The sequence below is a fragment of the Sorex araneus genome, chromosome 6 (assembly GCF_027595985.1).
Source record: "Sorex araneus isolate mSorAra2 chromosome 6, mSorAra2.pri, whole genome shotgun sequence".
In the NCBI taxonomy this organism is placed as follows: Eukaryota; Metazoa; Chordata; class Mammalia; order Eulipotyphla; family Soricidae; genus Sorex; species Sorex araneus.
In genome coordinates, this window is record NC_073307.1 from 9,563,414 (window position 1) to 9,578,088 (window position 14,675).

General features: G+C 40.8%; 1 protein-coding gene across 1 annotated transcript in view; it reads right to left on the bottom strand.

Moving 5' to 3' along the window:
* NDST4 (N-deacetylase and N-sulfotransferase 4) overlaps positions 1–14,675 on the bottom strand; it is a 260,857-nt gene that overhangs the window by 37,525 nt on the left and 208,657 nt on the right. Inside the window, exon 7 of the mRNA XM_004612720.2 lies at positions 11,249–11,431. Within this exon, the coding sequence (XP_004612777.2) occupies positions 11,249–11,431 (183 nt within the window). The remainder of the gene's footprint in view (positions 1–11,248; positions 11,432–14,675) is intronic.

Below are 14,675 nucleotides of genomic sequence, written 5' to 3' on the forward strand. Positions count from 1 at the left end.
TCACAATGGAGACATTACTGGTGCTTGCTCGAGCAAATCGATGAACAACGGGAGGACAATGCTACAGTGCTACAGTGCTATTTAGGCAGGCTGCATTTATAACTGCATTTTTTCTATGTTCTGGTGGGACTTTCCAGACACTTGTATTATTGCTTACTCCCCCCTCTTGTGTCTGTTAATCACAGTTTTATTAGCAGGGTGTTTACATTTCTTATTTTATATTCTGAAAATGTTTATTTAACTTTTCCTACTCTGGCTTTCCTTATATTGTCTGAATATTTGAATAACAGCTAACATAACATCTAACTTTTATTGATCACCTTTCCATATTCAAGGCACTTGCTTGACATAGATTATTTCTAATCCTCAAAGCAACCTGGGAAGACAGATAATATTATCCCTTCTTTATAGCTGAGGAAGCCAGGCTGCAAGGTGTTTTATTTAAGTCTTGCTGAAGGTCACAAGGCAAGTTAGTTTTCAAATTTGAAAACCAAAGCTGAGCTTGTCTCTGTCATTAAATGGTATGCTGTAATAGTTGTGGGGAGGTGGAGAGAGGGGGGCAGAGGGAGAGAGAGGGGTGAGGGAGAGAGAGAGGGAGAGGGAAGAGGGAGGGAGGGAGAGAGATGGTGGGGGAGAAAGAGAGAGAAGGAAAGAGAGAGAGGGAAAGTGTGGGAGAGAGATGGTGGGAGAGAAAGATAGAGAGAGAGGGAGGGAGGGAGAGATGTAGGGAGAGAGAGATGGTGGGAGAGAAAGAGAGAGAGTGGGAGAGAGAGTTGAGTTTCTGGCAGTGATTAATAGCAAAGGTCAAAGTGTTTTCCCAAGAAAATGTGAGGCATTTCCTTTGATGTTCATCATTAAGTCCACCGCTGTTTTTTTTAAATTTTAAAAGTTACAAAAAATCACAAAGTAATTATGACTTTTCAAATTCTCCAATCCAATCATTCCCTGAAACTCCGAAATGGCTATAGACAGTGATTTACTGCTTTCAGTATTTTGCGCTATGGGCATAATGACACTTTGAAAAACTGATCCGTTGCGCTGCTTTAGGTCCCTGGGATTGCCGTGCCGCTACCCTGCCCTCACACAGCTAAGGGTGCCTGGAGTTTTGGCACAAGGAGTAAGTGGTGAGGTGAGGAAGAGTGCCGCTGAGTAGTCAAAAGAAAAACCAAGCAGTGGCTACGACCTGCGCAGGCAGGACACGCCAATGAACTCAGCAGTCATGTTACTGAGGAGGATTTGAACACCAGGTTTTCCTTTCCAAGCACAAATTGTGAATTTATCATCAATTAAGATGTTCTAACATTTCATTTTAAAATTCATCCTGAAGCCTCTTTTGTGTAGACAGTGTAAAAATAACTCTTTAAAAAAAACAATTGAGAAACAAAACTATTTGGCTCATTGCTTTGCCATACCCTTGCTGGCAGGAATACCAGTGGAATTACCAAGGACAGATTGATGATCGCCTCCTGGCCCATGGAGCTATTCTAGGTACCTGGAACTCACTGAGACCGTAACTAGTGACATCAAAACCCTTGGAGCTGTTCATTACAAATGTCTCTGGTCTGGGGGTTCCTCTGATTTCCCCTCCATTCGATTTCTGGCTTCTTTAAAGGAGAATGATCACTGTATCACTGTCTTCCCGTTGCTCATCGATTTGCTCAAGGGGGCATCAGTAATGTCTCCATTGTGAGACTTGTTACTGTTTTCTGGTATATCAAATACGCCATGGTAGCTTGCCAGGCTCTGCCATACGGGCGGGATACTCTTGGTAGCTTACCAGGCTCTCCGAGAGGGGCAGAGGAATTGAACTCAGGCCGGCTGCGTGTACGGCAAATGCCCTACCTGCTGTGCTTTCGCTTCAGCCCACCAGACTTATGTATATAGACAAATTAGAAATTTTAACATTTTTAGCCTGATGACTGCTAAAACTTTTCTGTTTCAATGGTGGCTGTTCTTTTCCATGCCAGGATATGTGCACGGTACATACCCGTCCACGGAGCCTCATGTGTGGACTCCTTCACTCCTGCTCCTGACTGCCCTAACTAGACTCTAAACGGTGTGCTGTTTTTTGCAGCAGTCATCTCTCAGAGAATGATAATAAAGGTATTTTTGTGATATCTTGAAATTCTTTAGCTGGTTGCGTATTTTTGAAATTTCTTCTGCTTATTCCACATGGCCTTGAACAAGTCTGTAAAGCCCTTTTCAAATCTGTCTGGGACAGGAGGCTGGTGACCTTCAATGATTTCCTTTTCCTCTCCAGTTGTTTCAGCACCAGACACCACCCTCGTGCACTGGTGAAGAATCTGAATAGACCAGGGAGGTTACTTCACTCGGGCATCAGCAAAGCCTTCTCAATGGACTCTGAGACACGTCCTACCTCAAGGAAGACTGGCTGCCACCTGTGCACCACGCAAAACCCGGGAAGTCCCTCAGCAAGGCAGAAAGGCTCCTGCTTTCTGGGTGTGCCACCTCTGAGGGGTGCTATTACTTTAGATCTTCTGCAGCACTCAAGAGCCCGATTCTTACTCGTGCGTCTCTTATCAAAGTGCCTTGACAAACCACAGCATCGCCAACGGTTGGGGTGGGAGGAAGCAGAAGGGGGGCTGTGATTCTGGGATACTTCCCCGAGAGCTGCCCTAAGCACAAAATCACACGACGCTCCCCTCTCCCTAATTTATCTCTGCATCCTGCTTCACACTGTATCTGTGCTTAATGAATTGATCTGATTGTTTTTCTCATAAAATATTCTCAGAGTAAAATTGAGCCCTGGAGAGGGTGCTGAGATTTACTCTCTAGCTCTGAGTATCTTCAAACAGATGATCATACACTTTCCATATAGTGATACATTGTTGCACATGGTTTAAGGCCATTTTGTCAGGAAATCAACCCAGTTAAAAAAAAAGTATTTTTACACTCTAATTAGTAGATTGGTCTAATATGGTGTATTTAACTTATCACAGAGCATTAAAATGATCAGATACTACTATAGAACACACACACATTTCAGTTTCTTTGTACGTGTGTGTGTGTTATTCTTGGCTAGGTGCTCAGATATACTTGTTTTAGATAATTTTGATTCAAAAGTATGAGAATATTTAACTTAATTTTCTTTGATTCTATGTTAGGAAATTATCTGCAAGTAATTTTTCTCTTACTAAACATGAATAAAGGGTCTTTGTGTATGTGTGTGTGGGGGGCGTTGACATACACGATCATATATACAAATTATTGACAGGGAAAAAAAACCTGTGACTTCTGCTACCATTTCTGGATGTGAAAACACCTCATAGCCTCATACAATCAAAACAAGGTGATTGTGATTCACCATAAACTAAAGAATTAAAATTCATAGGGAAATATATATATATATATATATACATATATATATATATCTTTGGGAAGCAATGCAAAAAGGTCTGGATACTACTTTGAGTATAGAAGAAAAATGCAACATAGAAATCCATAAATTCTAACTGCAATTAGGGAAAATATGTAAGATGATGATAACGTCTGGGCCTCTACTCTACCATCTGTGATGTGACAAAAACTTTTCTGAGTATTTCACTAGAAAGGCTAAAAGATGGAGAATGGAAATGAAAGATGCACAATTATAGAGCTTCTTTTTCTCCAGCTGTGGGGATAATTACAGATCAGTGTTCTTTTAACCTTAATGTCTCACCCTGAAACATATTCTACCACTCTTTCTTTGAAAGTCTCAATTTTTTTTTTCCACAATCATGAAGTTATTCAGTTTCTTTTCTCGTTGCTGGATGTTTGTCCTAATTTCAGCTACTCCTTGCTACCCTGAAAAAAATAAAAGCTTCTAACATCATCTTTATTGGCTGAAAAAAATGACTAAATTTTTTTAAAAATATAATTTATAAAAATCATTTCTTTATCTTCACAACCTACATTGTGATGCATCCAACCCAATATCAGAAGCAAAATATCAGCTTCTCTGGTATCTTTCAAAGCTCTCTCTCCTAGCAGGCAGGGCACACTCTTCCAGATTGTGTCCATTGCATTCCAACTCATCTCCCAGAAACAAATGTATCACTTTTATTATTGATTTACGCGCACACACACACATACACACCCTTCTGCTTTTGCTCATTCATTCATCATATTTTAATGACAGTGGCTATGCTAGATTCTAGGTTACGAATATGACTATATATTGTCACATTCTTTAAGTTTGCTGACCTGTACGAGGCACCTGGATCTGTGACTTTGTCTGGCCAATGAAATTAAAGAGGCACATACAAATTATAGAGTGGTAGAGAGAGGAATACCTATGGAGACACATTCATAACATCACTTTGTTCGTGTCGAGAGGAGTTATTACCATTTATACGCTCCACGAAGGCAAAGATCTTTCTATGGTATTAGTATTTTTGAAGTATGCATGGGATAAATTCACTGAATATCCTGTTAGAGTCTCCTGAAATAAGTAGATATCCCTGAAATTTCCTTTTTCCAGAGCTAACAGTAGAAATTGACTAATTTTCCTACCTAGAACACTCCCTCTTGATGCTGTTGCAATGATGCTGGGGCGGAAACGAGGAACCGTGAACCGTAGTACTACCATGTCCATACGTGCCGAGTGAGTTATGAGTTGTTATCCACTTCCTCTCAAAATTGGATAGGCTGGGCTAGATGTCCCTGACTCTGTTCCCTACTCTCACGATCTATAATTCTCTGTGTCACCACTAATGTGTTCCTCCCGCAGACACGTTCTTAGAATTAGGGTGACCCAGAGGTGTGCATGGCAGTAGAGCTTGTGACTAGTTTGTGTCACATATTTTTCCATCCCTTACTCTTTCGAATTGGATGACGGATTTCACAGTTAGACTCAATAAAGATGGAAACCCTTGAAGGCTAGCACTCTGTTGGACTTATATATATATATATATATATATATATATATATATATATATATATATTGGTAATTTTTATTGAAGACCATGATTTACAAAGTTACTGATTGTTGCATTTTAGGCATACAGTAATTCAATACCAATCCCTCCACCAGTAATAACTTCCCTCCACCAAGGTTTCCAGATTCCCTCCCCATCCCAAGACCCACCCTGTCCCCATCTGTCAACTTGACAGGCACACTACTTCTCTCATGCCAGAGACACTGCACAGAATGAGGAACAGCAGCTCCTTCCCCGGGTCACTCAGGCGAGAGGGACCACACAGCACGCCTGGCATGTTTGTTGATAGTGCGACTCTGGAGTGACTGAGGGAAGATTAGGACTGAGGTAAACTTGACAGTTTGAGAGCTTAAAAGCATCGATTAGGAATGTATAAGGCTCTGACCTTCTGACTGCCTTCATGTTGTGGTTGGGTTTCTATAATGAGAGTTTAGAAAAAAAAAATAGAGGAAACCCTTTGCTTTCATGCTTGCCAGCGATGACTCAATCAAAACAAAAAGGATATGAATTAATAGGTACCTGTGAATAAGACTTCAAGTCTTACAGAGACTAATCCGAGGAGAGACGCTCTGGGGACAGAATCCCAAGTGTGTCTCTTCGGCACATATTGTCATATTGGCCAACTTTGGAAGAAGCAGTTTCCAGTGAAGGGACCACAGTCACGCTGTTCTTCTTGCCATGGAGCCCAAAGACAGCGATATTCATATTGCACGTTTTAATTAGGTGACAAAGCGCTTTCACATACATGGTAGCTAGTGCTAACAAAAATTTGCATAAGGCTCCAAAGGAAATTAAATAGATGTTAAGATTATCATTTTGCACATTTTCTTTTTATTTGTGGTAATAGGAAAGTGTGAATTGAAAATCTAAAGAAAAGTTACAGTTGATTTACTTTCTTAAAAAAGTAAAATACACTAAATAAAGAGTCGTGCTTAAAAATACGAAAAGATCCCTGAACAATCAGACAATATAGAACAATGACAGAGACACATGATATTAATCTGTCTTAACTGTAGGGTTGTGACGAATGGGCTATAAACCATTTAATTAGTGCCGCTATGCATGTTGCAAAATTAAGTTTCTGCTGAATAAAAAACAAGCTCAGAAAGCTTGTGGCTTTCTTTCTTTGTAATTATTACCATGAATGTGGGGGAAGAGATCACCACCTGGGAAAGGATTCTGAAACGGCTCTGCACTTTGTCTCTCTGCTTTAACCATCTGTGGTCTTAGGAAGCTTGTTTGATTGGTAAGTTGATCAGATTTTGCATCAATAAGTCAACCATTCTAAAAAGAATCTCATGTAGATAACATTGCCACAGGTAGCTTTGGTTTATTTGGGTTACTCCCATCACAGTGCTCCCATTCCTCTGTGTTTATTTATAACTTTTGTCTCTGTGCTTTGTTGACTTGTAAATATTGTTTTCCTCTTCCCCTTAAATCCTTTGCATAGTTTATTCAGAGCAATGTCCTTTTTGTATGGGCACAGGAAGACAGTAAATGCTATGCTTTTGTAATGTGGGAGTTAATTGACTCAGTGATATTTTCCTCCTGGTCATCTGTTCTCAAGACTTAAGCCTCAGCTGCCCTTACTTCCTAGCACCCCCCAAAGCAGGGTCCTGATGAGGGACTGGATGGACCCAGGGCAAGCGGTGAGCTATATGCTACCCTGGCATGGACATGGGCCTGGCCAAAGTGCCTAATGCTTAACTCTAAGTTAAGAGCTTGGTCATGGACAAATTCTGTCTTGATCCAAAAAGTATTAACTAGATTCGGACCCTGCTAGGGTTAGGAATGACTAATCTGGCCTGAGCGCCGTAGTCTGAGTCTGTGGCAAGATGTTCCCAGGAGAGCTGCCCTATAAGCCTCAATATATCTTTTACTGTGCCCATACAAAAATAACTAATATTAAGATCTTAATTTAAGATGCTAGGAGAGGAATACCCCTAGATGGTCTTTCTGCCACTGAGCCTGATGGGCAGTCAGGAAGAGCTTTCTTACATTGATTTTGCTACCAGACAGGGGTGTAGCATGGGCCCAGAGGGCAAGGGGTGGACAGATGAGTGGGGAGAGACAGAAAAGGGGAGTCAGGGAGTCCTTGGGAGAAAGAGTCAGAGTCAGAATCCAGAGAGGAGAGAGAGAACCCAGGCTGCAATATGGAGCACGGAGAGAGGAGCGGGAGAGGCAGGAGGAGACGGGAATGAGGGGCAGTGTGAGACTAGAACGGGGGGCTCAGAGAGACTGGAACAGGCACTTGGAGGGAATGGAATAAACGGCAACTGATCAATCAACCGGCTTGGCCCTCGTTTCCTCTTCCGTCTGCCCCATAGCGGGGAGGGGAGAGCCGTCAGGGCCTTCCCGGGAAGCCTGGAGATACTACAGACACCTCAAATTGCCTCTTGAACTTCTCTTCTACTTTCTATTGTTCATTTTCCTTTTCAGACATCTTTGAGAATATATGGCATTTACTTTATGGGAAGTACCTGCCGTTTTATGCAACTTTATAAATAATTGTTCATTCAAAAGAAATCAGCTAAGTACTATCAATGCCATGTGAGCAAGAGACATATTTTTGCCAAAAACTATTTATTCTTGATTGCTACTTAAATACTTACAATATGCTTGAAAATATGTTTGGAAAACCTATATTAAAATTCGAAAAAATGAACTATACTAACAAGGTCTCGTAAAACTCTATAAAGTTTTTAATAATAATAAAAATAATAAATATAACAAATTTAAAATAATAAAAATAATTACTTATTATGAAGTTCCTAGGAATTTATCTTCTAATTTTCTTCAAAAGTAAAATGTGCAGCACTAAGAAATATTCTAACAGTTTCTGTGTATGTTCTTATGTATTCCAAAGTGACATAAATTTTTGTTCTATTTTCTATTTCTTATTTTTACTTGTTCCCTGAACAAAAGTATCTTTAATTTATAAACATTCAAACAAAATGTAGACTCATTCTGTTGATGAATCAATCAGGATGAGAGTCTCTTGGATTATATTCTCTCTTTTTTTTTTTTTGCTTTTTGGGTCACACCCGGCGATGCACAGGGGTTACTCCTGGTTTTACACTCAGGAATTACTCCTGGCGGTGCTCAGGAGACCATATGGGATGCTGGGATTCGAACCCGGGTCGGCCGCGTGCAAGGCAAACACCCTACCCGCTGTGCTATCGCTCCAGCCCCTATATTCTCTTTTCAATACAATTAACAGCATTGAGGTGCAATAATGACTTGGGTTCATTCTAAGACACTAAATATGGGCCCTGAGCTTCACCTGGAGTGATCCCTGAGCACAGAGTCAGGAGTAAGCCTTGAGCACACACAGGTGTGCCTTCCCTCAGTCACTCACCCTCCCAAAATAGTTAGGCTTTCGCCTTTCATGCAGCTGACCTGTGTTCGATTCCTCTGCCCCTCTCGGAGAGCCCGGCAAGCTACCGAGAGTATGGAGCCCGCACGGCAGAGCCTGGCAAGCTACCTGTGTGTATTGCATATGCCAAAAACAGTAACAATAAGTCTCTCAATGAGAGATGTTACTGGTGCCCGCTCGAACAAATCGATGAGCAACGGGATGACAGTGATAGTGACTGATTTCAAAAGACTCACATACTATATTAAGGAATATAATTCCTACTGGACTGGATGTTTTGTTTTCATGCAGCTGACCCAGGTTTGATCTCTGGCACCCAACATGGTCTTCTGAGCCCCACCAGAAATGAACCTCAGAACAAGGGGTAAGCCCTAAGCACGCAGGGTGTGGTCCACGCAAGCACACACACACACAAAGACACACACACGCACATACACACACATATACATACACACTGTTCCTCCTAAAATAATTTCTTTTTATATCAAGGAAATCTGAAGTAGAATTTCAAACCACTCATTTTTCAGGTCAGCTGTCTGCTACCTCTGTGGAGGCAACCTTTCATGGTCACTGTATTATTAACCACACATAGAGCACTGTCACTGTCATCCCATTGTTCATCTGTTTGCTCTAGTGGGCACCAGTAACGTTTCCATTGTGAGACTTGTTGTTACTGTTTTCGGCATATCGAATACACCACGGGTAGCTTGCCAGGCTCTGCCGTACCAGTGGGATACTCTTGGTAGCTTGCCGGGCTCTCCGAGAGGGACAGAGGAACCTGGGTGGTCCTCGTGCAAGGCAAACGCCCTGTCACACTTTTTTTTTACCAAGTGAAGAGACCCGGGTGCTTTTAGCCCGGCTTGCCTGGGCGTCCTGGGCCCCAGCAGAGCACCGGCCTGTATCGCCCTTAGTCAGGCTGACGGCCCCCAGGAAGGCTCAGAGGCAGGTCCCAAAGGACTGCGTGTCAGTCTAACCTAGGGGCCTTTTCCTCTTTCTCCGTGACCTCCTCGGTGGTTTTCAAAGATAAATCCAATCCCCATGGCAACGTTTTGCTGTAGCCAGACTCAAGGAACCATTCGGCAGGCGGAGAGGGAGCAGGAAGAGCCACCTGCGTCCAGCCAGGATGGACCGCACTCACCCACCCCCACGATCTCCCAACGGGATTCCCCACTGCCCTTGTCACCTCGGGGCCATTTCCCCATTTGCTCAGTGCCCTCGGCAGGCCCCAGTGCGTGGGAAATAGGAGCTGGACAGGAAGGGAGGGAAGTAAAGATTGGTTCAAGCAGAGCCAATTGGTTCAAGCAGGTAGCAGCGGCCGGCCACGTGCAGCGCAGAACCCCCAGACTAATGTTCAAAAGCCAAAGGGACGGCCAGAGAAGGGCTAGTGGGTTAAGATACTTGCTTTCCTGGCTAACCCTGGTTCGATTCCCTGGCACCCTGAGTCCGGCTAGGTAGGACCCCTGAGCACAAAGCCAGAAAGAGGCCTGAGCACAGCTGGGTGTGGCCCCAATCTTGCTTCTCCCCCCAAAAGAAAAGGGAAATACAGAGATAGATCAGGACAAAAAAGACCTGTGTTATGCACACATATAATCTCAGTAAAAAACATGTGTGAGAGCAGAAGTAATCACTATGAATAATTTATCAATTGTATTTGTGTGTGAGCAATTTTGACTACACTACCATACATGGGACATATGGTAGTTAAGAAATTCAACATTTGCTGTAACTGTCTACACTTTCTAGTAAAAATCTTCTTATATATTTATCTATCATTCTAACTTAAATATTAAACATATAAATGATAAAAGAAGTGACCAAAAGTGTAAATGCATTAAAATTCATAGTTCAACAAAACCCCCAAAGGCTGCTGAATAACCATCAATCTAAAGTGTGACCTATTAGAGCAATTTTAAAACACATTTGAAATCTATGATAGTAAAGGATTACAGAACTTTTTTCATTGAATTTTAAAGAAGATATTATATTTGATTTTCCTCCACATTCCTGAGAATGCAGCTAGCCTTGCATTGCACATTTTTAGATGTTAGTAAACATATGTGTATCAGTGTCTGTTGAAATAGATAGTAGCATGTAATATGATTGATGGAATAAGGAGAAACAAATTGTCTTGAGGAGAGACTAGGTAAAAAAGTCAGTTTCACAGTGATTTCTCATGAATGGCGATGTCATTTCTCACTGCTTAGCAGGGAATTATCTGACCTGCCATCTGCATCCAGCATGTTGATTATGTGGGGCAATGTAATTTGACGATAAAGAAGAAAGAAGGGGGTAGTATTTCGCTAGGTAACTGCTAAGAAGTAGATAAGTTACAGTTTATGCATTGATGCTGAGCAGTTCTCACGTGGAAGTTGAACCATTCGTTAAAACGCCAGTCTAAACCGGACCAAAATAATTAACACCCTTGATCCTTGTGAAAGATTAATTCAGTTTTTAAAAATGAAAATGCATACTCAAGAGAATTGGAATCTCTCTGAGTAGAAGGCAAAAATTTGCTCTCCCTGTGCTTACACAATCTGCTGTGCTATGCACATACAAACCAGGCCTGGTTACAAATGATAAAGTAGGGTGGTGCTTCATTTCTAGCTTCCTCACTACCCATGCCTATTTTATTGCTAAATTAAATCACACCAAACGGTGAATCGAACTGATTTACTCTAAGCAGAGAGCTATGATAAACCAATAATCTCCGTGCAAAAGTTGTAACCTAATGGAACAAACCCTCCCAAATACAAGCCCCAAGGACAAATAATCTATACAACCAACATTTCTACAGAAGGACAATGAGTGATCAGAGAAGAAAATGGGTGTAAAATGCCAGCCTAAATATTTCCAGTCGCATTTCCTAGCGCAACTTAGTCACTCAAAATGGCACGTTCCTTTCCCTGCCCGCCCAGGAGAGAATGTGTCGTGTTACCTGCCAGACAGGGTCTTTCTGCTCTGGAAAGAGCTCGAAATACTTGTGGGCTAGTTGCACAGGAGGCAGAGTCTGCAGTTTCAGGTTGGTCCAGCTCTGCACGAAGTTGGCCAAGTTCACAAAAGTGTATAAGCCCAGGCGGTCATTCCCGTAGTTCGACAAGTGGGTCATGAATATGCTGATCTGAAATAGAAGCGAGAGTGACCATCAAAGTCTCCTCTGCATGAACTCAGGAAGGGACAAGTGCTCTAGAAAGTATCTAACCTCACCCTGGAATTTCCTAAGACTCACCATGATCATTTGCTGTAGGGTCGTGTGCTAACCTGAGTCCCCTGAACCCAACACCCCCACCCCCATCCCCAGTCTCAAATTTAAGCGTCAGAATAATATTTGGAGATTGGATCTTTTGGTTAAAGCAATTGGTTAAATGAATCTGAAAGGGTGGGTCCTAATCTGATTGATTGGAAATCTTTTAAGGAGAGAAAAAGACACCAAACAACCACCCATTTCTTTCTCTGTCTCTGTTTCTGTTTCCGTTTCTCTCTCTCCCTCTCTCTCTCTCTCTTTCTCTTGTTCCCCTTTATGTTCTTCCATCTTCAACCAGAACACTCAGAGAAGAGGCCAAGAGAGGAAGTGCAGCTTCAGGAGGCCAAGAAGAGATATTTCACTGGAAACTGGATTTGTGGATGCGTACCTTATGATGATGCACACCTTAGGATACACATTTCTAGCTTCCAGAATGTAGACAAAATAATTATCCCTTGCTTAGACCTGTTTAGTCTGGGTCTAATTTTTTGGCAGCTTGCACAGATTAATAAAGAGGAAAGCTATACACTTGAATGTCTATTTCAAAGTCATTCTGAAAATTAAAATAGAAATTGGGATTGGCATCTTCTCTCTGTGCATGCACCTTGTATTACTTTCCAGAGACATTTTTCTCTGTTCTGGAATTACTACCATCAAGACCAATGTCGTAGTAATTTTCAGATTAATGAAGAACAAGAGTAGGATAAGTTCTCACATTAAACAACTGTTCCAAATTTTGTTCTGTTATAGACTGGTTGAAATGGAAAACCAGTTGAAATGAAATTAGACTCAAAGAAAACTTGTTTCTTTGCAGTCAAATTAATAAACAGCTTTGACAACAACAAAGAAATGGTTAATGTTTGCATGAAAACTAATTGCATTTAGCCAAAGTCTCTGCTTAACTCATTAATCATTTCACAAATTTTCTTACTCCAATATTAACTCTAGAAATATTTTGCAACTGGGTATTTTATTGTTGGGGATCAGGGACTTAGAAAAAATGAAATCTCGATGGGTGGCTTTTGAAAAAGTAACTTCAATTTGAATTTGATTACAGGTAAATTGTAATATACAGTCCATCAGGGTTTGCAGTTGGCATTAAAAATACTAAGTAAGGGAAAACTTACATAATATTATGTAATAAGCAGACACTATTAAGAAATTCATAAAAATGGAGTACATAATTTTCAACAATACATAATCTATTTAAAATTCATTGTATCGCTTACTGCTTAAGCAATGTATAAGTATTTCCCAAAATTGAAATAGTTTAATTAAATATACCATTAGCTTTATTAGAAAAGAGCCAATTGCAGTTAGAAATAATTACATTAAAATTTTAACAGGTAAAAATAACCAGGAAAATAATATATGGGATCCAGCATATTGAAGGAAAGAAAGCCAAGTGTTACATGGTTCAATTTGTCTGGCTATTCACTGGTGCTCTTCCAAGTACTGATGTTTCTTAGTGTGCTTATGTGAGTTATTTCAGAAATAAAATTGGGTTTGTAGCAACCATTCCAGTCTCATGTCCTGACAATCTAGTTAGGATCGGCAGTCATGCAGACAAGGTTATATTCTGCACAACTTTGTTCCCAAGACTGAATACAGCTCCAGATAACTGTAAGTGCCCAAAGATGACAGCTTTTGTCTTAAAGTAATAGATCTATGGCATGAGCCAGAATTTAGACAAACAAGCAGCATTAATCTGGCAAGGTAGTATAAATCATAAGTTATAGATATCAGGATCACTGAGTGTCTTTTTGACTATGAAAAAAAGCATTCCATTTGTATGTGTCATACAAACATGCTAGGAAGGATCTCTGAAAAAATCTGGTAAAATAATTGGAGACACTCCTTGCTATGGTTGAAGGTAGGGGAGAAAGAAGGAAAGGGAGAGGGAGAAAAAGAGAGAGAAAGAGACACAAAGAGAGACAGAGAGAGAGAGTAACATATCCTTTGTCCTTAACAATCTGAGATGACATAAAATAATAAAATAATACCCGGAGTATGTAGCACCCACTGTATGAAACATGCAAATCCATGCTCTTTACACATATGAAATGACAAAATCATGACAATCGAAACAATCTTCTGATACAATTATGGTCTCACTTTTCACAGGCAAAGGAGCAGACACATTAGGCAATTCGTGGGACCCGTCTGGTTCCACATCTGGCTGATGATGATGGAGCAGAAGTGAACACTCAGATAATTAAATGGTCAGGTTCAAAACAAGATGAGCCCGACAGCTTCATCCACCCAGACAACTTCGTATGTTGATTTTGACATTCCTCACTTTTTTCTTTTTTTTTTCTTTTTTTTTTTTTTTTTTTGCTTTTTGGGTCACACCTGGCGATGCACAAGGGTCACTCCTGGCTCTGCACTCAGGAATTACCCCTGGCGGTGCTCAGGGGACCATATGGGATGCTGGGAATCGAACCCGGGTCGGCCGCGTGCAAGGCAAACGCCCTACCCGCTGTGCTATCACTCCAGCCCCGACATTCCTCACTTTTTTCATTTTGTCTTTTTGGAAATTTAAAGTAGAGGATCTTTCCAAAGATGAGAGTGAAAAAATCTATGTGCACATTCTTTGGGCAACTCATTGTTTTCCTTTTTTTTCTAAATTGGAATGACAGAGGATAAATTATTTTTGGAATTGTAAATGAAAACTTTTAAGACAATAAATTATAGTACTTGAAAAGAACGCTACTGATGGACTGCAAATTTATCTTTGAGGGCAGAGTCATTTCTATTATATTTCTAGCCCAATTTCTCCCCTGGGGTGTACTCAACCCTTTTTATTCTAAAGGTCAAAAAAAAAAACCCAGAAAAAGGGCTATTTTAAGGAATATTCTTAAGGTAGCTTGTTTAGATAAAAATTTAAACCCAATCCCCCAAATGTTAGTTGACAGGATGTTCTTACTTGAGATTCATGAAAAATTATTTACAAAAGGCTCGAGTCTTTTATGTCACTGATTTTTACATTGGCCAGCATTTCTCTCTTAAATTCTTTTTTTTTTCAAATTGGAAATGCCCTCTTGGCAGGACTTAATTGCAAACTTCTAGAACATAGCATAATATCAGTAGTTGATGACCACATAATTGCAATTGTTGTCAT